Below are 23628 nucleotides of genomic sequence, written 5' to 3' on the forward strand. Positions count from 1 at the left end.
GTCCTGGGGGGGCTGCAGCCCCCACACCCGCAATGGGGGGCCCTGGGGAGGGGGTCCCAACCCCACCCCCAAATGTTGGGGGGCACTCGGGGGGCTCCAGCCCCGCACCCCCAGGCTGGGGGGCGCACGCGGGGGGTGCAGCTGTGCCCCTCCGGTGCTGGGGGCACCTGGGGAGGGGGGGAGCTGGGGGGGTGTCATTTGGGGAGGGGGCAGCCAACCCTACACCCCCCGGGGCCCCCTCCCTGCACCCCCCGGTGGTGCCGCCCCCGAGGATCCCCCCACCCCTTCCCCACCTCCCCCGGTGCCGGTGCTCGCGGCCGCTCCCCCCGTGACGATTCCGGGCCGGGGGCCAGAACCGAGCCGGGACCGCGCCGGTCGCACCCCCGAGATGCCGGCGGGAGGCGGCGGGGGCTCCGCGCCCCGAAAACGGGGTCCCCAGTGCCCCCCCGGCCCCGGCCCGCAGCCCCTCGACCCGCTCAGACGGTGAGTGCCACGGTCCGGGGGGGCCCGCAGCCCCCCGGGGGTCCCCAAAGCCCCAGGGGATCTCCAGAGCCCCCCCCCGCGGGTATCCAAAGGTTCCGGGGGGTCTCCAAAGCTGCCGTGGGTCTCTGCAGCCCCCCCGGGAGACCCCTCCGTGTCCAGGGGTCCCCGCTGCCCCTCGGGGGTCCCCGCAGACCCCAGAGGTCCCCACAGCCCCCCCCGGGGGGTCCCTGCAGTGTCTGCCCTCCCGAGGTACCCCATAGCCCCCCGGGGGTCCCCCTGCAGACCCCAAATTGGGGAGCACACCCGGGGGGTGGGTGGGACACGTGGCCCCCCTGTCTGTACTGGGATGGGGTCTGAGCTGCGGGGGTCCTAAAATATGGGGGGGTGGGGGTGTCCCGGTGCCCCTGGCCAGGGGGGACCCCGTCAGGGTGAGGGGGTTTGGGGAAGCTGCTTGGTGCAGGGACACCCCCGGGGGTGAGCCCCTCGTCTGGGGGTGGGATGGGACCCCCCAAAGTCCCGGTGCCTCTGCCCCCCGTGTCCGGGGTGTCCGTGGGCTCCTGCTCCACGGGTGATGTCCCACCGAGCCCCCCCCCGTGGGCTGGGGGACAAGGTGTGGGGGGAACCCAGAGCTCGGGTGTGTGTCCCCCTCCCCTCCGTGTCCCTCAGCCCAACACCTGGCTGGGGACACCGGCCCCACGGCCACCAGGGCCCCACTGGTGTCACTGGTGTCACTGGTGGCTGCAGTGGGAAGTTATTCCTGTCCCTGTGGCCTCATCCCTTGGGATCTGCTCCTCCCCAGGTGCTAATCTGGGGGGAGCTGAGAAATAAGGGATGGGGGAGCGGGGGGAGGTGACAACGATGACAAAAACATCACAAGGTGTCCCCGGGAGGCCAGCGGGATGTCCAGGGATGTAAGGGGAGCAGGTGACAATCCCACCCCCTCACTGTGAAATGTGGCACCTCGGGGACAAATCGCCTCTCCTGGGGGTGGCTGGTGGCTCCTTCTATGGGGTTGTGCCACCAGAGGGGATAAAAATAACCCCTGGCCATGGGGACAAGGACAACGGGCTGCCTGTCCCCCTGCTGTGTCCCCAGAAGGGACACGGGGCCCCTGCTGTGTCCCCACACTTTCCCTTCTCTCCTCCATCCCACTCCTGCTCCTCAGAGCCAGGTGGAAAGTGAGGGGAGGGGAAAAAAATAGATCTTCCTGGAAGTCCAAAGGGGAAAGGGAGGATTCCCAGGAAGTCCAAGGGGGAGGGAAGGGGGGGATTCCCAGGAAGGTCCTTGGTGGAAGGAGGTGTGGGCTCCTGGCCAGCCCCACGTCCTCCTGGTGCCTGGCAGGGGGGTGCTGCTGGTCAGGACCTTCCCCGGGGTGGATCCCAAGGAGCACAGCTGGGAGATAAGAGAGTTTGGGGTTGGCAGGCACCCTGAGGAGCTGTCAGGTCCCTTGCCCAGGGTTTAAATATCCAGGCTGGGACGTTAGGGGGTCCTCAGCAGCCCGGGTTTATGGTTAAAAATCACCAAAACCCTTCCCAGGAGCAGAGGGCCCAGAGCCTGAGGCCACGTTCAGCCCAGGGCTGTGGGCACCCAACAGCACCCTGAGGGGGGGAGTTCAGCAGAGAGGCAGCAAACACCTGAAAGGAGATGGACTGGGAGAGTCCCACATCCCACATTCCCCGTCCCATGTCCCACATCCCAATGCCAGTCCCAATCCCAATCCCACATCCCCCATCCCACATCCCCCATCCCACATCCCTGCCCTGGCTCTGGCTGAGGCTCTGCTGAACACTTTGAGGTCTGCAGCAAGTCACGGGGTAGGAGCTGGGAGCAGGTTTCAAAAGCCAAGCTGTGGAAACCTGAACTTTGAGGGGTTATTAAGAGTTTCCATGTGCTGGAGAGGAACCAAAGCAGGGCTGGAGCCGAGCAGCAATCAGTGGCTGTGCCAGCCCCACCTTTGTCCCCAGTCCAGCCCCAGTGACTCAGTTTTTTTTTGGCTGGGTGGATGCTGAGCGTCTGTGGGACCTCAAAGAGGAGACCAACAAACCCAGGAGACTTCAAAGCAGCAGCAGAGCTGGAAGGGCAGCAGGGGCCACTCAGTGGGTGCTGGGTGCCTGCCACGGGCAGAGCTCTGAAACGTGCTCCTCCCCACACGGAGCACCCGGGGGCTCAGCGGGGGAGTCTGAGGCTGAGGCTGACTCTGCAGTGGAATCCTTGGAAAAGACCTCTTAGGATCACCCAGTCCAACCCCAACACGGCCACCCCCCCCCATGTCCCTCATCCCCACATCCCCAGGGGTTTCTCTGAAACCCCTCCAGGGATGATGGGGACTCCAGCCCTGCCCTGGGCAGCCTGGGCCAGGCCCTGACAACCCTTTCCAGGGAGAAATTCTTCCCCAGCTCCAACCTAAACCTCCCCTGGCACCACTTGAGTTGTGCCAAAAGTTCCTCTTGTCCCATCCCTTGTTCCTTGGGAGCAGAGCCCGACCCCCCCTGGCTCCAACCTCCTCTCAGGGGGTTGCAGAGAGCCAGAAGGTCTCCCCTCAGCCTCCTCTGCTCCAGGATCAGCACCCACAGGGCCCTCACAAGTTCTCCAGCCCCTTCCCCAGCTCCATTCCCTTCTCTGGACACTCTCCAGCCCTCAGTCTCCTCCTTCTGCCCCCAAACTGCCCCCAGGATTGGGGGTGCAGCCTCAGCAGTGCCCCGCACAGGGGGTGCTCCTGCTGCCCCCCAGGGTGCTGTGCCTGTCGTGTTCAGCCCACCCAACCCCACAGGAACCTTCTGGGTGCTTCTCGGGTCAGCACCAGCACCCGAGATTTTTACATTCGTACATTTTGCATTTACAGCCCATGGTGTAAAAGCTGCGTTTGGGGACAGTGACTCAGTGCACCCCAGGGCTGGGAGCTTCTTGGGAGGTGCCAGGCAAAGCAAGCGCCGTTCCCACCAGCAGCGTGGACAGCCCCTGAGTCAGTGCCCCAGCAGCTCCACGTCCCATACTGGTTTCTACTGGAAAAGTGGGGCAGCTGCTGGTTTCCCGCCAGGAACCGAGCCCTGGGGGTCCACCCCTTCAGCTGAGGGTGGAGACCTGTACGGGGAGAACCACCTGAGGAGCTGGGGATGGTGCTGAGGGGTCTGTCGGGAAGAGGAGGTATGTGGGGGTGAGGGGATCACGCTGGAGTGGGGCAGGCAGGGCTGGGACCCTCATGTCAGAGCTGCTGCGGGATGAAGCAGAGCACGGGAGCCTCAGCTCGGGGCTGCAGGGAGGGAGGCCTAAATGAAAGCGAGGGCTGGGAGCAATCTGTGAGGTGTCCCATGGCAGGAGGGGGGGATCGAGGTGACCTTTAAAGGTCCTTCCAGTCGTAACCATTCTATGAGAGGCACAGGAGACGCAAGAGAGAGAAGAGGAGGCCTACACTAAGCAGAAAGCGAGGCCAGCAGGCGCAGACAGAAGCTGTGATAGCTGTGGTTGCTGTGGTAGCTGAGGCGCAGCGCAGCGCAGCGCAGCCCTGCCCCCCCGCGCCGCCATCCCGCCCACTCTGAGGGGAGCACTCGCCCGGCAGCACTTATATAGCGGAGGAGCTCTCCCAGCATGCTCCGCGGCGGGGCGCACGCGCACTTCTCCCCGTGACGCCGCGCGGGTCGCTCTGCTCAGCCCCCCCCGCGGCTCCGTGCGCATGCGCAGGGGCGGTTGCCGCCCGCCTCAGGGCAGCAGAAACGCGGCCGCCGCCAGCGGGCCGGCCCGGCGCGGTTCGGTTCCGTGCGGTGCGGCTGGGCTCGGTTCGACGGAGCCGGGAAGATAAGCGGCAGGGAGCTCGAGAGAAAAGCGGTTAGGAGCGGCGAGGCTCGGCGCTGCCCGGCGGAGGTAGGAGCTGGGCGCCCCTCGCCTGCTGTGGCGCAGCGGGGGGCTGTGAGGGGACGCACAAAATGGCGGCGGGGAGACCGCCCGCCCCCAGCCCTCCCCGGCTGACACCCCGGGGCCTGGCCCCCCTTGGACCCCCGCCGGGCGGAGGCCTGGCCCCTGCCTTTCGCGGCTGCCCCCGTTCCCCTCCGTGCTGCCCCGGGGCTTTGCGGCCGGGCCTGGGCGCTGCGGTTGGGCGAGCGCCTGCCGCCTCTTTTATCTCTTTATTTTGCTGCTACTGAGTGAGCCCCGGGCTGTGTCCGGCAGTGGGGGGTCCGGAGCAGCCTGGCAGTGGGCACGGGGTGCGTTTCCGTGCAGTTTGTAAAGGGGGGCAATCCCCACGCGGTGGGGAACTGAGCCGGGCGGTTTGTCTGCACTGCAGCCCGAGGCTCGGCCCTCCGGCAGGCCCTGAGCACCCTTCAGCTGGGGGGCAAAACGGGTTGAGTCAATCTCGGCTCCTCCACGTGTGTGAGGTGAGGGGAGGCACCACTTGCCCGCCGGTTCTGGCCCTCTCCAGCTGCGGAAGCTCAGACCTTTGATTAAATCCACAAATTAAGCTCATTACGCTGAAACAAAGCTATCTGGCAGTTTGGGAGTAGTGGTTTTGGCTTTAAAATGGGCCGTTGGAGGCAGTGCTCCTCACTGGGTAGCCAGAGGGGTTGCTTTTCATCACCCTCTCCTTGGAGACCTCAGGGCTTTGGTCTTCTGGCACCTCGTGCTTGTGTGATGGGGTTAAAAAAGGTAACTTTCCCATTTCTTCTCTTTGTGACTGGCTTTCTTGACTTTAGAGAAGGTAGCAATTGATCAGAATTGTTCAAAACAACCAAAATACCAACAAAAATTCCTTTCCCTCCAGTGTATTTGTACCTGAGCATAATCTGGTTGATTGTTCTGACCCACGATATTTGGAAATTTGACTTTTCTTTTTTGCAGCTGACACATACTGGCTTAGTGCTTTTGTTGGGTTGCAGTTATTTTAATACAGTAATGTCGTCCAGGTTGGGGTTTTCACTTGTTTTCTGTAGGATTATTTTAGAAGTATTTAAATAGCTAATTACAATGTTGTTTATTTTTTAAAAATAATGATCCATCCTGGTTTCTAGCCCGGAGTTGATGCTGAAATGCCTGTTCAGTTCTGGGTGATGCTCTCTGGTATGTAATCACTCACTAGACATCCAGAATATTATATTTTAACTCTGTTGTGAGGCCTGCAGGAGGGTGGATATGCAAGTGAGATAATTATTTTCCCTGTTGAGAAGGCACTCTTCAAGGACAAGAAGTATCTTTAATTGCATTTTTATATGATTTAAAAAGTTGACAGAAGAATCCTGCTGGGAGGGTGGGGGACACGAGGGACCAGCCTGAGCTCCTCTTCTCCAGCAGCTGATGCAAACTGAGGGAGGTTTTTCCGAGGGTGGGTGGGGATCCAGGCGTTTACAAAACTCTCTGCTGGGTCTTCCCTTGCCCCAGAATTTTGCCCTTTGCTCTGGGGGCTGGGCTGGGGGGAGCTCCCCCTGCTCCTGGCCCAGCAGGGAGCCCTTCTGCTGGGAAAGGGGAGGAACACTGAGACCTTGTTTTCTGTGGAGGTAAAGAAAATCTTCTCTTATTTCTTTGCCATCGAGTTAAATATTCTGAATGGAATTTAGGTGGTTTGGTTTAGGTTTTTTTTAGTAAATTTTAGGCATTAGTGTTAGCTCTTAGTCTGGGGTGTTCTCAGGTGCAGACCCATCGGAGCTGGGCACATGAATGTGTTTATGAAACGAGTGCAGGATTTGTTGTGCTGCAGAACCCCAGCCCCTTCCTGCAGCTTACATCCCATCAGGGTGCAGAAATGCCCTTTTCCCTCTTGTTTTCAGTATTGCTGAGACACTTCTGCTGGTTTTCTGTGTGTGTGTCAGTATATGGACTTGAGGCACTGCACCCCCTGAGTGGAGTGGGGCATTTTGGGGCTCTTCCAGAGCAGTGTGGTGCTGGGCAGTCTCAGCCATGGCTGGGATGGAGGTAAAGGGGCTGTGCTTTGGGTTTGTGGCTGTGGGTGTTTTGGCTGGTGCTGAACAGGGGTGCAGTGTCAAGGCTTTCCCCCCTGCACCCCAGGGAGCAGACCAGAGGTTGGGAGGAGGCACAGCTCTGCCCTGGATGGGCTAAAGGGATTTTCCATGCCATGGAATGTTCTGCTCAGGGGGAGAAACGGGGGAAGAGGAAGAAGAAAAGGGTGAGTTTGGCTTCCCAGGTGGCTGTTGCTTGGAGCCTGCCTGGGCACTGCTCTGCCTGTGGGAGGGGGTGAGTAATAATTGCCTTTTTTAAAAAAATGTTTTCCCCTCTTTCCTTCACCTATTAGATTGCTTTTATCTTAACCTAAGCTTTTTTCTCACTTTTAGACTTACTTTTCTCCTGTGGGGTGGGAGTGGGTGTGAGCGAGCAGCTCTGGGGGTGTTCTGGAGCTCAGTGAGGGGGCAGGAGGCAGCTTCCAGGCACTGGAGGGATTTGTTGTGGTTTTTGGACTATTCTGGTGTCTGAAACCTTCACAGCAGTGGATCCTGTGAACCTGGGTATGATTTTTTTGTCTGGTACTTGCTTGTGATGGCAACAACTGTGTCCCCCTGCACTCTGCCACCTGCTCGGGCTCTGGATCCTGGGAGTTTTTGTCTGAGCAAGATGGAATCCTGCTGGAATGGAGCAGCACCTGAGGAGGGGGTGCCTGGGCTCTGCTGGAAAAAGCCCAGGGGACTTGGCCTCAGAGTCTCTGTCAGCTTCCCAGGAGCTGGAAGGAGCTTGGATCTGAGAACAGCACAAAGGGCTGAACCAGAGCCTCCAGGATCAGTCTGCACCTCGAGGATCATCTGTAGACCCTGGTGGCAAAGAGGAGCACCTTGTGTGGAGGTGGTCTGCAGCCAGCTGGACAGCCACCAGCTCTCCAGAGATGTGCTCTGTCATTAGGATGTATCCAGAAAATTCTGCACCATTTATAGAGAAACCAGCAGAAAAGGATCCTTTCAGGGGCTGTGTGAGACTGTATCTACAGCTGAACCTTCCTCCTGGGGCCAGAGGGAGCAGCTTCCACATTCCTCTGAGGGGTCTCCTGCCCAAACCTGTGTCCTGAGCCTTCTGTTTGGTTTGTGGTTGGTTTTTGGGTGGCAGTGCTGACTGGAAGGTGTTTGTGTTGGGGAGAGACAGCTGCCCACGGGGACAGGTCAAGATACAGCTGCCATTTGCTTCCCCCTTGAGCCCCAGGAGCTTGGCCTTGGCATCTTTCTGCCAGGGCTGCATTGTCCTTTTTGCCCAGGCAGGACATCTCCTGTTTAGTTCCAGTCTGCTCACTGCTCTGGGCTCTTGGTTCTTATACCCCTGTGAGACAGAAGCTTGCTGCAGCTTTTCAGTGAGCTGTCAGCATTGTTGGCATCCCTCTGATGGTTAGGTGGACTTCTTAGTGTCCTTAGGCTGCTGTCACCCAGCCCTCAGCACCCCCTTCCTTTGTCTAGGATTTTTTTTTTTAACCATTCCCAGTTGGTGTTTTTCCTATGGACTCCTCTCTCCCTGCTTGTAATCCCCACCCCTCAGCTATTTTTAAATTCTCTACAGACATCACCAGAACAGCTCTCCTCCAGCTCCAGCAGGTTTCTCTGCAGCCTGGCCAGAGCTGTGCAGGTAGATCCTGGGAACACGGGCAGCTGGGCCTCTGGAGTGGGAGGAAGGTTACAGGGAGAGAGGCTGCAAACTTTATTGGGCTGTCTGGTGGAGGCAGGGAAGGTGCCAGGCCCTCCTGTACCCCCCACATGGGTACAGGTTGTCATTAGGGCCCTCCAGTGGGGGAGCAGCCAGCCAGAACCTTTCACTTAGCTCTGCAGACTGGGAAGCTTGGCACCCTGGAATCATGGAATGATTTGGGATGGAAAAGACCTTAAAGGTCAGTCAGAGTTCCAGCCCACTTTAAAAGTGCAGAGGTGGCACTTGAGGACATGAAGGACACTTCAGGACATGGACTGAAGAAGAGAAAGCAGGAATGGTCTCATTTGGCTTTTCTGGAATACTCCTGAAATGTGAATTTCAAGATCTGACTTTTTCAGGACTGACCGTTTCCAGGAGTCAGGTGAGCACAGTGGGCTTTGGGGATTCCATTCCTTTGGGGATGTTCCTCACGGGCTTGCAGTGAGGCCCCAGCCAGGTGCTTTGGTCACTGCCCCCCATCCTGCTCAGGATGTCCCCAACACCAGGAAAAGCAGCCTAGAGGCTCCCAGACACACCCCAAACAAAGCTGCTTCTGGAGAGGAAGGTGAGCAGCTCAGCTTCAAACATCCAGGCCATTGTTTCCTTGGTCTTGGCATCACTTTATCTTTCAGCTGTCATTTCCAGCCTTTCCTTTGGAAAGGTCAGTCACAAGACCCAGCTGATAAAGGCTCCATGTCTGCTCTGCACCTCTTGAGGGGTATCAGGAGAGAAGCTGAGCCCAGGGCTTCCACAGGAATGCAGCTGGGATTGGCTGAGCTTTTTACAACTTCAGATGTAGGTAGGGCTGGGGAGGAGGAAACAAATGCCTTGGGTGTGCTCAAATATATTTGCATTATCTTGGGTCTGAGGGAAGGTCCCACGGGTGGGCTCCAGAGCCACTGGGAACTTGTGTAGGACCTGGGCTTGAATTCCTTTGTACTGGAGCTGTGAGTGCTTGCACGAGCTGAGAGTCACAGATCACTGACCTGTCATTCCTGCACCTAACGGCAGTGAGGGAGTGCCTGGGAGTTCCACTTTGGGACAGGAATCCTTACAGTCTCTTCTTACATTTTCCTGACCCAGGGAAGGTTTAAATGTTGGTGCTTCAGCTCTTTACCTGAAGAGGTTTGATGGGGGCCTCCCAGTGGCCCAGAGATCTGCTTCTGGGGCTGCTTGCTTGGTTCTGAACATCAGCTCCAATCTGATCATGGATTATGTGAATAGATCTTGTCTGTTGCTCCTGAGAAAACTCTGTTTTTTATCAACATCTCTGACAGAAGACATTACAGCATTCAGCCTGTTTACTGAAGAAAGTTTCAGGACTTTGGAGAAAATGCCTCCACCTACAGCCCTGTCTGGAGCATAGGGCTTGGGTTACTGTTGAACACAGGATGTTGGACATCTGAGCTGCTTCAGGAAGGCTGGTTTTCTGCTTTTAATACCCAAAATGCAAGATGTTACTTCCTTCTGCTGGAGTACTGTTGCTAAAACAAAGTGGGAGGAAGTTAGCCTCACATGTAGTTTAGAATATTCATTGAAAAGCAAAAGGGATTGAAGCTGCTTTGTTTTAAATGGATTCTTTTCAATGTCCTCTGTTAATACACTTGGTGGTGTGATGGGTGGCTTTGGGACTGTTCACTCTCCAACTCCTTTCCAAATTAACGTGCCAAGAAGTTGTTTTGTTTTCTTTTAGCCCTCCACTGATGGGAGTTCCAGGGAAGTTCCATTTAAATCTGATTTTAATTTGTGGAGGGATGAGGGATGCTGGGTAAGGAGTCCTGGCTGAGAGTTGTGGGCTCGGTTTCTGGTGAGAAACTTTTCTGCAATGTGTTCTTGTAGTGGGGAAGAGATACAGTTAAATGTTCCTGCAGCTGCTGTTTCTCCTTGGCCTGACCTGGGTCTGTAATTTGTTAAATAATTGGGAGTAGAACCTAAAAAGAATGCTTAATATATTGATAGCAACAAGTTCCAGGAATTCAGCTGTAAAATCTGAGGCTCCTGCAGCTTGTCCATGGGTCACCTCTCCTGGGCTGCAGCTGCCTGTAGTTCTTATTTATTGAGCTGGGGTTCTCAGGCTTCACAACTTCACTCCTCACAGATGGCAAAGATGAGATCACCTCCAGGTGCTTATCAAACTTTCATTTGGAGGCAACTTAAAGTGGGATTTGAGAACAAAAGCTACAGTGGAGTTGGTGTTGGTGAGATGGGAACCTCAGCCCTGCACAAGCAGAGTGTGGCAGCTCAGAACCAAGTGTGGCTCTGCCAGCCCTGTTGTTCTGCTTAGTGAAAATCTGCTGGAACACTCACTGACCTCCTCCCTCGCTGCCAGAGGAGTGGAACCAGCAGGTTGTCTGGGCTGGGGAGAGGGCAGACTGACAAGGGGTGGGATGAGAGCTGCTTGGGATCCTTCTGGGTGTGCTGGACATGCCTTGCTTTGAGCCTGCTACAAGAACACGATGCCAAAACTGTTTGATTTTTTGTCAGTGTGAGTGTCACTTTGTCTTACTCTGCCTGTACTGTACCTTCTTTTGTTGCCTTCCAGGGCTGAGTTCTCAGCTTTCAGCCAAAATAAAAGGTGGTGGCTCCCATTGCCATTGTGCTTCCTTCTGCTTGTACCTGGCTGGTTTCAGCCTCTCTAGGGTTTTACATGTTTACAGCTTGTTTCAGCACAAGATCTTGCCTTTAATATCTGGGTGCTGGAAACCCTCTGGCCACAGAATTCAAATATTGTCACACCCCATGAATACTTTCAGGGTGTTGTAGTTTACCCCTGAGAGTGGTTCTGGGAGTGACCTCCTGAACGCTGGGCTGACTCCAGACCAGTTCCCAGCTGCTTCGCCATCCAGCTTCTCCCTGCATCATGATTTCACTTGACCAGCCCAGCCTTGCAAACGTGTGGAGGGGGTTTTAATGCTTTGATTTGCTGCTCCTAAAAGAGCTCTAATTGTAAACAAACCCAAATGGTGTTATTCAGAACTGAAATGTCAAGTTTTAGGAAATGCTGTTGGAAGAGTGCCTTCGCCAGGTGTGTCACCTGCGGCGCTGATCCTGCGGGGTAAAGCTCCTTGACTTAATTTCCTGGTACCCGTTTGCTGCGTTTAAGGTTTTCTGCAGTGAAAGAGAATGGGTTTGTTCAGCAGAATTATTGAATCCCCAAGTACCATTTAAACTGTCAGGAAAATGGTGTTTTGTGGCTCGGGTTGTTGTTCTCACCGGTTATAGAACCCACCGCGTAAAGTCGGTGAAAAGATAAAACAATCTAATACTTGTCTTTTAACTTTCAGCTTTGTGTTATTCTTGGAAAGTTTCGCACCACTTGTGAATTCCTTGAACCTTGGCATTGCGAGCCCATTTCTGTTGGGCCCTCCTCCTTTACAGCTTGCACAAATTAAGACCCAGTTGGCTCTTCAGCAGTTGACCTCCCTTGCCACCAGCAGTTCCGCACCTCCTAATGCTTGGTTCAACCAGGCATTGCTGAAAAGCACCATGTTTAGCCCCAGAGGAACTTTACCTCAGAGGCCGAGAGGACCTAATCCGTCGGGCACAAAGCCTCCGGGATCCTTTCCGGGAGGAGGTGCGGGAGGTCTCCAGAGAAAACCCGCCTCTGGAACGCCTCAAGGAGCACCGCCGCGATTTTCGGGACAGGACAGCTTTCAGTGGACGGGTTCGCAGAGGATAAACGTGCGGGTAACTCTGCACAGGGCCGACCCCAGGCAGGTAAAGGAGAAGACAAACCTCCACCAGGAGCAGAAGGGAGAGCCTCGCCCCAGCTGCTGGGACGCAAACCCCCGCCCGGCCGTGACGAGCGGGCAGAAGCCACCGGCGCCGGCACGGGGCTCGGAGCAGAACCCCCCCTCCCAGAACCGCTACACGCCGGAGAGCGCCTCCAGCATCCTCGCCAGTTTTGGGCTGTCCAATGAGGACCTGGAGGAGCTGAGTCGCTACCCAGACGAACAGTTAACACCCGAGAACATGCCCCTCATCCTGAGGGAAATCCGGATGCGGAAGATGGGCCACTCCTCGGCTCGCGCGCAGGCTCCCGGCCGGGCGGAGGAGGCGCTGGGCGGCGGGGCGAGTGGCGCAGGGGTCAAGAGCAAAGTGATCGATTACGGGCACGCCAGCAAGTATGGCTACACTGAGGATCCCCTGGAAGTGCACGGGTACAGCCCCAAGGTGCTGCCTGCAGAGCCTCTGGAACCACGCGTCTACAATCCCGAGGCCCCCGGCGGGGAGAAGAGGGAAGACTTCCAACGGGAGCAGAACGTGTCCATCGCCGTCCCGTCCTCCGGCGTCTCCCAGTGTAACCCGGTGTTCCCAGTTGAAGAGCTAATAAAGCCCACGGGGTTCCAGAGCGATTCCTCAAGTACTCCGCCCTTTTTTCCGGCTGAGGCCCCGGGGAAGGTGTCCGGGTTGTGCGTGGCCCCCGCCGGACTCACCGTGGTCACCTCCATCGCCCAGCCCGCGGTCCCGCCGGTGATGCCACCCCCGATGGTGCCCCCGGTCTCCCAGCCCGCAGTGCTGCCGGTGATGCCCCCCCCGATGGTGCCCCCGGTCTCCCAGCCCGCGGTCCCGCCGGTCATGCCACCCATGATGCCACCCGTGTCCCAGCCTGCCATGCCACCCGTGATGCCACCCGTGTTGCCTCCCGTGTCCCAGCCTGCGGTCCCGCCCGTCATGCCGCCGATGATGCCGCCGATGATCACCCCCTTGGCACCCATGCTGGCACCTGTCATGCTGACTTTTGTCCAGCAGTCGATGACCCAGCACGTGATGCCGCCGATAACCCAGCCGCCTTTCACACCTGAACTCCTGGTGAGCGTGAGCCAGCACGAAAGGCTCCAGCAGGAGGCTGGGAGCAGCCAGCCCACCCCCCCCAGCGCCCCGGGCACAGGACAGAAGCCCTTCCAGCCAAAGGCTGAGGGGCCCATTAAGTCTCCTTTTGGGATTGTGAAAGCGTCGTGGCTTCCTGCCTTCCTCCAGCCTGATTCCCAGAAGACAAAAAGATTGCCCACTCCCTCAATGATGAATGACTACTATGCCACATCTCCAAGAATATTCCCACATATGTGTTCTCTGTGTAACATTGAATGCACTCATATGAAGGTGAGTGGCTTTCACAGATTATTGCCTAAACTTGTACTCGCCAGCTTCCCTGCTGCCCTGTTTTATCAACTAATTCTTTCCTGTGCCTTAAGTGAACTGTTGCTGGTTGCCAGCCTGGGTGCTGACACACAGGTTGCAAACTGCTAGACACAGTGCTAGTGAATTATTGTAACTGCTGCACAGCCTGTTCTGTTCCCAATTGCATTTCAGAGTTGCCATGCATATTGACTTACTACTATTATTATTATTATTATTTCTTTTTAATATTAAAGCTGTATCTTCTGCAACGGGTTTCTAATGGTAAAACAAAACCCCTTTATCAGTGGGGTAAAATCCTGATGTCATCTGGGTGACTCAAATGTCTGCAAAAATTGTGTGCTGAACCCCAGGAGGGTAGATGAAATGTTGGTGTATACAACATCCCCCCCGTTCCCTCCTGCAGAGTCTGTGTTAAAACAAAGCAGACTATTTATCTGCAAAATTTTCATCTTCCAAATGTGGTCTGTGTGACACTGACTGATCCAGAGCCTGGAGACCAGCTCTGGGGACACACAGAATGCTTCCATTCATCTGACCCAGCTTCCAGCTCTGAAGCACGGAACAGTTCCAGCTCTGGAAGGAAGAAGAGGAAAGAACTGGTGGATACTGGGAGAGAGAGAAAAGCATTCTGAAAGCTGTGGATTTATCTTGAAAGGCCCAGGCTTGATATGTCAAATTACAGCAAAACGTCGTTTAAAAAAAGAAATGATTCCTTGTTAGTTTCAGGTGTTGAAATTTTAAAATTTCAACTCAAATTTAAGCAGCCTTTGACACATCTGGGAGTGCTTTTTGTCAGTTTGGCAGCAGGCAGTGAGCTTGCTGAGGCCCTGTCTGTGCTGGGCATGAAGAGAGGCAGTGAGCAGGGCAGATGGCAGAAATCAATGGTCAACTTCTTTGACCACAGGCCAGAGGGAAGTGCAGCTGCTTGGGCTGACTGGAAAACTTAGAAGATGGAAATGAAAACAGGGCAGAAATTGGGTTTGTGTGGATAAATGGATGAAGCACTTGGGAAAAGTGGAGTCTGAGGTGTGGGTGGTGCAGTTGCTCGCTGGTCCTTGGGAAAACAGAGCAAATGTTTTTACTAGAAATACTTCTTGGCAAATTAGCAAGCTTTTGGGGGAGGTGAAAGCTTGTAGCTTCTTTCCCTGGTGGCACTGTGGCATCCTGACCCCACTGCTGCCTTTTGTCCCTGTCACAGCTGTTTCTAGCTCTGGCATATATGAATTTTCTTCTGAATAGCATTTTTTTCCTTAACGTGCACGTGCTGCTGTGGAGGCAGCTCTGACTGGTAGGAGAGCTCATGGGGCAAGCTGTGGTTAGACAGCAGTGTTGCAAAATAACCAAGAAGAGTTAGATTTTTGCTTTTTTTCCCCTGCAAAAAAATAAAAGTTTGTGTCAAGAAATGCCAGTCATGTGTGTTTGTGAATTCTGACACGTGAAGAATTCCTCTCACTTTGGGTTTTTACGGTTTGGCCTCACAAATGAAGTGGTTGTCTTCGAGTTGTGTGGGTAAAGATGACCAAGATGTGCAGGGTTTTTTTTTTTTCTGTCTTTAAAGTTGTGGTGAGTGTTGTGGAGGAAGCCCATGAGGCAGCACCCAGAGGTGTGAGAGGAGGGGGCCTGGGGAAGCAGTGGTGGTCAGGGGTGGTGTGACTGCTGCTAGGAAATGGTTGTTTCACACAGTGTAGATGTGGTTTGACGTGTGATGGTTGACAAATAACCAGGTTAGGGCCAAGGTGGAAGAAGTGGAGGAATGAAGAAGGCTGTGTTATTAACAGGTGCCTCTGGAAAGCCAACGTGAAGCAAGGAGAGGTGAAGACCATGGAAGACAGCAAATGAGGAAAAGCTTCTCTTCATCCAGCTCTGGAAGATGCTGGATATCTGAAGAACAAAGTTCCAGTGATGCTGAAGCAAAGGGTTTCAAGTTCAGATTATTCAGGGGGATGAGCTGTCCTTTTCTGGAGGCTTTTTTAATCCAGCCCTGTGCTGCAGGACAGACTCCTTGCCAAGCTTGGAAGCAGAAGCTGTGTTGCCTGTGAGAGGAGAAATCAAGTGTCCTACCTGGTGATAATTTATTAAAATGACAGAGCTACAGCTGGAGGTGAGACCCGACTCCTGCTCCTGGACAGTCTGGAGCTGCAGTGACCATTTGTGTCTGAAACTTCATCTTGACATCATCTGAGCTGGATTTCTGTGTTCCTCAGCCTCAGCTTGCCTGTAGCTGCTTGAAACACTGGCTGAGCTTTGCCTTGGACTGAAAAATGCAGCAGCTGGTGTTCTCCAGAGCCAACCCCATCACTTCTCCCTCTGGGTCTTTCTTAAGGATCTAACTTGGTTTATTTCTGAGTTCTGATGGAATCAAAGCTGGAGATGGCCTTGAGGTGCCTGCAGGACACCCAGATAGAGAGCTCTGTTGTGAGTGGCATGCAGCTGAGCAAGGAAATGTATTTCCTGCTTCTTTTGTAATCTGAACACATCCTTCTTTCTACAGAACTATTTCTGTATGTTTGAAGGTGGGTTTTTTGCTGATACACTGTTCAGAAGTCCTAGTCCTACACCTGCATGGGCTCACTCTCAGGAATGTCCATGGAAAGTTTTGTCACTTTTTTGCTTTGACGCTTTTTTTTTTGTCAGGCATGTGGATAATCCTTGTGTGCAGTGATCCATGGCAAGAGAGCAGCTGCATCACCAGCTTGTGACAGCCCAGGGCTGAATGTGAGGAATATTCCAGCCCTTCCCTGTGATGGCCTTTGGAAAAACTTCAGGATTTCTCTTCCCACCAAAGCTGTGCCATGGATCTTTAGCAAGAGGTGGCAGGAGCCTGGATGATGCTGACCATGCTTCCAGCAGTCTCAGTTGTGGTGTTGGAGATCTTGGTTGAGGGGATGGTTGGTTCCTGCTTCTTGTTGGAGCAGCATCAGAAATGTGCAGGCTTCACTTTGATCTCATAGGAAGGTTTCTGGAGCTCTTGTCTGAGTACAGAGTAGTGTGTTGGAAGAAGAGGTGTGTGGGATGTGGGCTTTCTGAGCTGTCCAGAGTTGATTTGGAACATGAATTGTCAGTAGGTGACTCAGTGATCTGCAGAGGGGGCTCAAAAATCTGTGGAGTTGTCCTGCAACATCTGTTCAGGGCAGAGTGCCCAGTCCTGCCCTGAGATAGGTGGGACCTCACCCCAGTGGTGTCTTCTTTCTCATGTATTTACACCACCACCACCACATATTGAAACATTTTATAAAGATTCCACCGGGCAGGTTTGTTTCCAGCTTGAGGTGGTGTAGCTGTTGGAAGAGCAGCGTGGTCTCAGGCACACATCACTTTTGGAACAGTGGATCTGCACAGTTGCCAGCTTTGAGGGATGAGATTCACCAAGTATTACAGGTTTTGTTTTCTGGTTTGAATAGATGCAAGAGGGTGATGTCTGCTTTGGGCTTTGGATTGTCTGAAGTTGGATGGACTCATGGCTTCCTGCAAAGGAACTCACACTTTGGGTTCCTTTGCTGAAATACAGGGAGAAAATGTGGATCTGCCTCATCTCACTCCAGTTTTTCTATGCAGTGCTTTGCTGTGAAACCAACCCCCCAGTGCAGGAGTTGTGTCTCTGCTGGGGGCAGAAGAGGAGGTTTGGAGACTGGAGAACCCGTGCTCTGCTGCTTCGGGGCCTTTTTTGTCCCCCCACAGGAAGGGACCCTCTGGGGGAAGGATCTGTCTCTGGGGACAGACCAGACACAGGGGAATGTGGCAGAAGTGGCAGCAGGCTGAGGAGTCCAAGAGTGCATTAACTGGGACTCCTGCACAAAATGCAAGAGGGCTTTGGCATAATGAGGACTTGGAAGAAGAGAAGAATGTTGGGTTTGTTAGGGAGGAGGATCTCTCTTTGTAGGCCTGCCAGGCACCTTGATGCTCACTGGGGCAGTGGCTGAGGACACTGGAAGGAGAATGTCCCTGTTCCCCCATGGACACCATGCACATCCCTCCTTTGGAGCCATGCAGGTGGGAGACTCCAAACCCAACTTCCCTTCCTTTCCACAAGCTCATTCCTTTTGCCCTCTGTCCTGTTTCACTTGGATAAGCAGCACTCAAAACCAGGATTGTTCAAGAGTGCCAAGTAGAAAAAAAAAAAAAATAGTTCAACGAGAGAGACTTAACACAAGGGGTGTTCTGAGGTGTGTTCTGACTGTATTTCAACAGGTAAAATGTTTTTAAAGCCACAGTAAGTAAAACCTTTCTGTGCCTTTCTGAGCTTGATTATCCAGTGTATCTGCTTCTGTCATGTGCCTAAAATGTATTTTATTTTCTTCAAACCCCATGGGTTTGGTGTGTGGAGTGTCTGTGGGTGGGGTGGCTCTGCTGTCACCCTCTGTAGCACTGCTCCTGTCAGTGCTGTGTTCTCTGCTGCCAAAAAGCACAAAGCTCACTGTGTCCTGGTCACTAATTCTGCCTGCCAGGCTTTGAGTGACCCCTCCCAGGCTGCTCCTCTAACCAGCGTGGTCAGCGTTTTGGGCACTAAACAAGAGGGTCTGATCCTGCCAGGGAGGCCTTTTGTCATCCTTTGTGTTACAAACCAGCATGTGCTCAGGGTTTTCCCAGCCACAAGTGATTTTTCTGAAGCCTTGCTTGGCATTATTCAGCCATTATTACCTATTTTTAAAATACTAAAGCAGCTAAAAACTGTGGTTTGTTTCATTTATTGTTTTTTCAGTAATTGTTGATGATACCTCCCAGCTTCAGCAGTGCCTCTTCTCAAAGCAAACTCTGCCCTGTTCAGCAGCTGCTCTCACTAGTGGGACAGTTTTTGGGGTAATATTACTGGAATAAAGTCTTCAGGCATTGTTTCTGTCCCCAGCTGGGGAGTGGTTCTGTGCTTACACTTACACCAGTGCTGGAGGTTGGGGGCTTGCACTGTGCTTCTGGGGCTGTCTTGGGCTTAGCCCAGGAGTTATTCCCCAGTAAAAACTTGGGTTAAGGGTTTTTCTAATATAATAAAAAAAGCAGGGTGTGTGTGAAAAATTCCCTCAGCCTTGCTGAGTGACCTTTAGCTGTGACATTATCAGGGGTGAGTGTTGTTGAGCTGATGCCTGGGGACAGCGTGGGGTGTCTGCTCCTCAGGCTGCCAGCCTGGGAACCTCTAAGGGTTTTGTCTCTTTTCATGGAGCCAGTTATGGGATCGACCTTTTGGGTGAGCAGTGTGGTGACAGCAGCCCAGTGCATGGCTGGGAGTGACAGATCCATTTGCTTCCACTTAGATTCCTGTGAGTTCTGTAGCAGCTTTTGGCCATCAGGTTGTGTCTGACTGGTGCACACAGAGCAGTGATGTGAAGGGAAGGATTCAGCCTTGGCATGAAATCATTTGTTGGGTGAAATGCAGCACCAGGAAACTCGGAAGCTGGGGAGTGATGAGGTTTTACCTGCTAACTGAGCTTCTCTGGATGTTTTTTCTCCACCTAGGACTGGATTCTGCACCAGAACACCTCCTCTCACATTGAAAGCTGCCGCCAGCTACGGCAACAGTAAGGAGCCTCTTTAAAAGGTTCTCTTGGTGTAAAAATAAGTGTTTCTGTGCATGCCTGATGCCCGGGTCAGCTGCCCTGGGGGAGGCTTGCTGGGACCTCAGCACCCTTCCCCCTTGGCTTTAGACCAGTGGGGTAAAAATGAGGTGGCACTTGGTGCCTCTGGAGCCCTGGCTGGGAGTGTGTGTCTGTGACAGCTGCTGTGTGTCTGTGGGACTGGGGGGCAGTGGGTCTGGGGGGCAGTGGGTCTGGGGGGCAGTGGAGCTGCTTCTCTGACAGCTGTTTTTGGCATTTAACAGGTACCCTGACTGGAACCCTGAGACTCATTCCTCCAAGAGGTAACTGCTCTTTGATTACAGCTCATTTCTCACTTGCTGTCCCAAACACCTGGTAATTAATGTGGTGAATGTTCTGTTTTGCTGACTGGCAAGCTCTGCCAGTGCTGTCCTGGTGTTGCTGTAAAATCACAGGGGGGGTTTTTGTGGGCTTTGCCCTCAGTTTGATAACGTGGGTGACAGAGTATCTCTCTCAGATCCTTTCACAGGGGTGAGGATGAAGTCTGTACAGTTAAATCACTGAGTTAAATCACTGATTAAACTGCTGGAGTGATTTCTGACTTTGAGACTTCATCTTTTTCCCAGTGAGGCCACCCTGGTTTGCAGCTTGGATCTGGTGGGCAATAGGCAGGGCAGTGGCAGCCCTGCTCTCAGACTTAGCACTACACAGATCCCTTGGGGGCCCCTCTGGTCACAGCTTGAATAAACACTGGAATTTCTGAGCTGCTCTCTCTTCTGTCCTTTAAAATTATGCTGTTTACTGTTAATTTTCTTGAACGACACGCCCTGTGGACAATCTCAGCAAGGTTAGGTTATTTTTCTGGTTCAATATTTGTACATAATTTGGCTTGCATACAAATAGGATTGACAGGACTTCGGTTTTTTGCTGGGTTTTCCTGTGACTTTTCATTAATTGGTTTGACACACTTCCTGGGAAGCTGCCTATTCAGCTTAAAAAAAAAAAAAGGTTAAAAACCTCAATATGTAGGTCAGGTTAATTTGCAGAGTGCATCTGAGGTCTTTCCATGTTAATGAACAAGGAGAGGAATAAAACTTGAAAGAGAAACAATTAAAGCTCTCATGAGGAGAATAATTTTATTTTAAAACCTCAGACTGGAATTGTTATTTACACTCCAGGAGAACGAAGCTTCCCTTAGCAGAAGGAACTCGATAAACTGGGGAAGTGTTTAATAGCCCTTTTTTTTTGTGAGTGAGGCATTTTCTGTGCTTGCAGGTGGAGCAAGAATTGGCATTTAGGGTGATGCTTTCTTAGATCCTCCCTGATGAGAGCACGTCTGGCTGGGTGAGGACACAGCTGGAGGCTCTGGGTGATGCTGATGTTCTGAGCTGCTGGGTGCAGTCCTGGGGCAAGGCTGATGAGCTGGAAATCCCTTGACAGTGTTTGCTTTCTGTAACTTGTGCTGCTTTGTTAATGCCTGCAAACATCTTGATCTGGCAGAAGAGCAATGGGGTTTAGATGGAGTTTTTCAATACTTGAAACTTGCTAATTAAGGAATGCTGAAATATTGCTATCTGAGGCTCACTGGAACATCACTTAGGAGACTTCAACTTGTGTGTCCTGTCAGGGTTTTCCTGTGCCTGAACATTTTTTGTGCCTCTCAGAGGGGCTCCTTCTCTCATGGAGCTCTTCACTCTTCCTTCTTCATCAATTTGACCTCTCTAGGAAGCATCAGTGTATTTATGTTGTCTGCTCACATCTTCCAGTGTTTGAGACACAATGTCTCATGATGACTGAACTTGGTAGAAGCATGGGAAGTATCTCAACTCATTGCACTTTCAGGGATCCTTTTTCTCTTCCTCTTATTTTTTATACTGCTGTAGCTTGGAACTTTCAAGTGTTCTTTGCAGATTTCTCTTGTTCCGTGCAGGTTGTTCTCTTCCTTCTTTTCAGTTCTCTCTGCCTCCTGTCAATCCACGTAGCAGACACCTTACTTGTGTGTGCAGTACCTCTGTGAGCAAGTTAAACTCTAAACTTTGTCAGTTTGGGTTCTCTCTTGCAGGAAGCCTCTTCCAGCCTCCTGGCCTTGGCTGGGTTTTCCTGCCGTGTCGAACCCCGTTATTCATTTCCCTCTCTCCTCTCAGAAATGCTGCAGACAGGAAGGAAAACCAGACCCCCAAGCGCCGCTCCAGCTCTGCCAGCCCCAGCCCCAGGAGATCCAGGTTCTCCAGCTACGGCCCCCGGCGCTCACGTTCCAGGTCCAGGAGCCCTGGGAGGTTCCGACCCAGGCCCAGGAGCAGGAGCCCGCGGCCCGTGCGACGCCTCAGCCTCAGGCACAGGTCCAGGTCACCCCAGAGATCCAGAAACCCCCTGAGAACCAACCCCAGACCTCAGAGGTCTTCCAGTCACGACTGGTCATCCAGGAGGCCGTCCCGATCCCAAGGTACCTCCCGCCCCCAAACTTGGGTGAATTGCAGGAAAACGGAGCTGGTGTCGAGACGTTTCTCTGCCCAGGTGTCACTGAGGTGTTTGTCAGAGCAAAAGGCTGTGAAAAGCTCCTCTCGTGGCTTGTAGTGCTCAGAAGAAGTTGGGGTGTTCAGAAAGGTCTGAGGTTTCCCTGACCCAGCGTTGGGAATTGGTGAATCCCATCAGGAACAGCTGAACAAGTGTCCTGTCTGGGTGTGTTTGGTTCCAGAGCCAGCCAGGGCAGGGAAAACTGACAGCATCCCAAACCTGGCTCTGTCAGGCAGTGTGGATGAGGAGAGGGAAGATGAGGTGCAGTTTCCAAGGAAAATGCAGTGTTTTGAGGTGGTTTCCTTGAGCTAAGAGCCTGGTGCATGGAGGAGTTTCAGTGAGACTCCTGTACAGCACTTCCAGTCCCTGCACTGCTCTGTGACTCCTTTCAGCTTCCTCCAGTTTGTTGTCAGCTCAGACAGTTCCACCCAGGTCACTTTGGGCTCAGCTTCTGGCTTATTTGGAGTTTTTTGTTTCTCTTTTAATCCTGAAGAGGAAAACCAGAAGGCTTTGGAAAGGTTTGTACTGTCACTGGGGTGTGTTTGCCTCCTAAAAATGCAGAGGCACTGAGCTTTGGTGGGAAGGAAGTGTAGGTGAGAAGTTGTGAAGGGACAGGTGGTTTCAGAGATCTCCTCAGGGTGAGCTGCAGCCATGTCAGCCTAGAAGAATGAAGAGCAGAAGCAATTAATAACCAAAATACAAATTTTCCACAGAAAGCAAGCAGACAGGAAATTAATGTTGTATGAGAGCGTTAAAGAATAATTTAAAACCCAACATCAGTCAGTAGGATGAAGAGCAAGACAGAAGGACACAGAATTTAGCAGAAGGCATCAAGATAGTAAGTACTGCTGTGCATTGGTGTGTGAGAGGAGAAGCAAAGTCTGGAATATGCCCTTTTTTTTTTTTTTTAAAACATTCCTTGGCATAGAGAAAAAAAAAAAAAAAAGAACCAGTTGTCCTTTGGCTCCAGCCTGGGGATGTTTGTAGATCTCATTGCCAGTCTAACCAAAAGTGTCAAGTTACACAAGAGGGCAGTGAGAACAGAGGGGTTTGTTATTAATTACAGGAGTGTGCTAAAGGTTCTCTGACTTCAGGCAAACTCCACCTTGAGTCAAGAGTGGGTGGTGAAGCTGAAACCATAGGAAACCCACCAGCAATGCACATCAGTTTCCTTCTCAAACCAAACCAACCAACCACAGGTTGTTTTTTCCCTTTTTCCCTTCACAGACAGAAAGTCAGCTCTGGAGGCAGTAGTGAAGAGTCTGGGGCCTGGCTTTGTGGCAGAGTTCAACAAACACAGATCCCTGCAGGCAGCTGGGCAGGGCTCCTCGGGCTCAGGGAGATCCTCACCCTCCCACGGATCCTCAGGGAAGAAGCCTGGGAGCACCAAGAAGCCCTTGAAAACAAGTGGTTCTGTCAAGGCTTCCAAGAAAGAGGGGTCAGGTTCTTCATCTCCTGAAACTGATGATTCATCCCAAAATAAAGAAGCAGAAGAGAATGAAGAAGACCCCACAGGAACCAGTGGGCCTCGTCCTGCTCCTTACAATAGGGTGAGTTGCTTAATGCTTGTTTGGGATTTTGTTTTCTTTCTGATAAAGCAGATTGTATTTTATTTATGGCAAGTGCAGGTCTCCTTGGTGGCCCTTGGCCATACCTGGCCTCTAAGGGAGAAGAAAAGAGAAGGTGTCTGTGTACTGGTGAGGGCTGAGAGATGGCAGTGACAGGAAAGGTGTGGAACTGGGCAGTTCCTCATCCCTACAGCCCAGAGAACTGGGACCATGGAGGTCCACAGAACTTGATAAAATCAAAAAGGTGTTGGTGTGGTACTTGGTGATCCCATGCTGGGTCTTCTGGTGAGTGCAGGTGGTGACAGAGTGGTGGAAGCACAGAACTGTGGGTCTGTCCTCTCAAAAAGCAGCAACTCAACAGCCCCCTCAGCTCTGCCTTGGAGTGATCTGTACTGCAGACACCTTTCTGCTTCCCTTAACTGGACTTGGAAAGTGTTTTATTCTCGTTTTGTTTTCAATCCCTAGCTGTTGAGAAGGGAACTGCTCTCCTGTGGGACAGTGCTTCAGATATCTGACCTACCAGATGATGGCTTTTCAGATCAAGATATTAAAAAGATTGTTCAGCCATTTGGCAAAGTTAGTGATTTCCTTGTGCTGCGCTCCAAAAACATGGTGAGTTCTCCTCTGGGAAGTTTTTGTCTTCAGAGTGCAAAAGAATTGAAAAAATGTAGTGTTTGGATCCAAGCCTTGGGTCTAAGCCTTTGGTCTGAGAGGGAGTTGATGTTTTCTGTAGAGTCCTGAAATCTCAGCTTTTAAATCCAGCTCCACATGAGCTTGGAGTGGGAAGTCCTTGGAGCTGT

General features: G+C 52.9%; 1 protein-coding gene across 10 annotated transcripts in view; it reads left to right on the forward strand.

Annotated features, from left to right (window-relative positions):
• Positions 1-349: 349 nt before the first annotated feature.
• Positions 350-23628, forward strand: part of ZNF638 (zinc finger protein 638) — a 43294-nt gene continuing 20015 nt past the window's right edge. For 5 of the 10 annotated variants that reach the window (XM_071753106.1, XM_071753111.1, XM_071753107.1 and 2 more), the window contains exons 1-7: positions 350-483; positions 11367-13185; positions 18670-18731; positions 19031-19069; positions 20891-21189; positions 22488-22810; positions 23294-23440. In XM_071753106.1, the coding sequence (XP_071609207.1) occupies positions 389-483; positions 11367-13185; positions 18670-18731; positions 19031-19069; positions 20891-21189; positions 22488-22810; positions 23294-23440 (2784 nt within the window). In that variant the 5' untranslated portion in view covers positions 350-388. Of the gene's footprint in view, positions 484-4119; positions 4342-9244; positions 10568-11366; positions 13186-18669; positions 18732-19030; positions 19070-20890; positions 21190-22487; positions 22811-23293; positions 23441-23628 lie in introns of those variants that run through there. The other 5 variants (XM_071753112.1, XM_071753113.1, XM_071753116.1 and 2 more) reach the window with 4 other exon arrangements.

The sequence above is a fragment of the Heliangelus exortis genome, chromosome 10, assembly GCF_036169615.1.
Source record: "Heliangelus exortis chromosome 10, bHelExo1.hap1, whole genome shotgun sequence".
In the NCBI taxonomy this organism is placed as follows: domain Eukaryota; kingdom Metazoa; phylum Chordata; class Aves; order Apodiformes; family Trochilidae; genus Heliangelus; species Heliangelus exortis.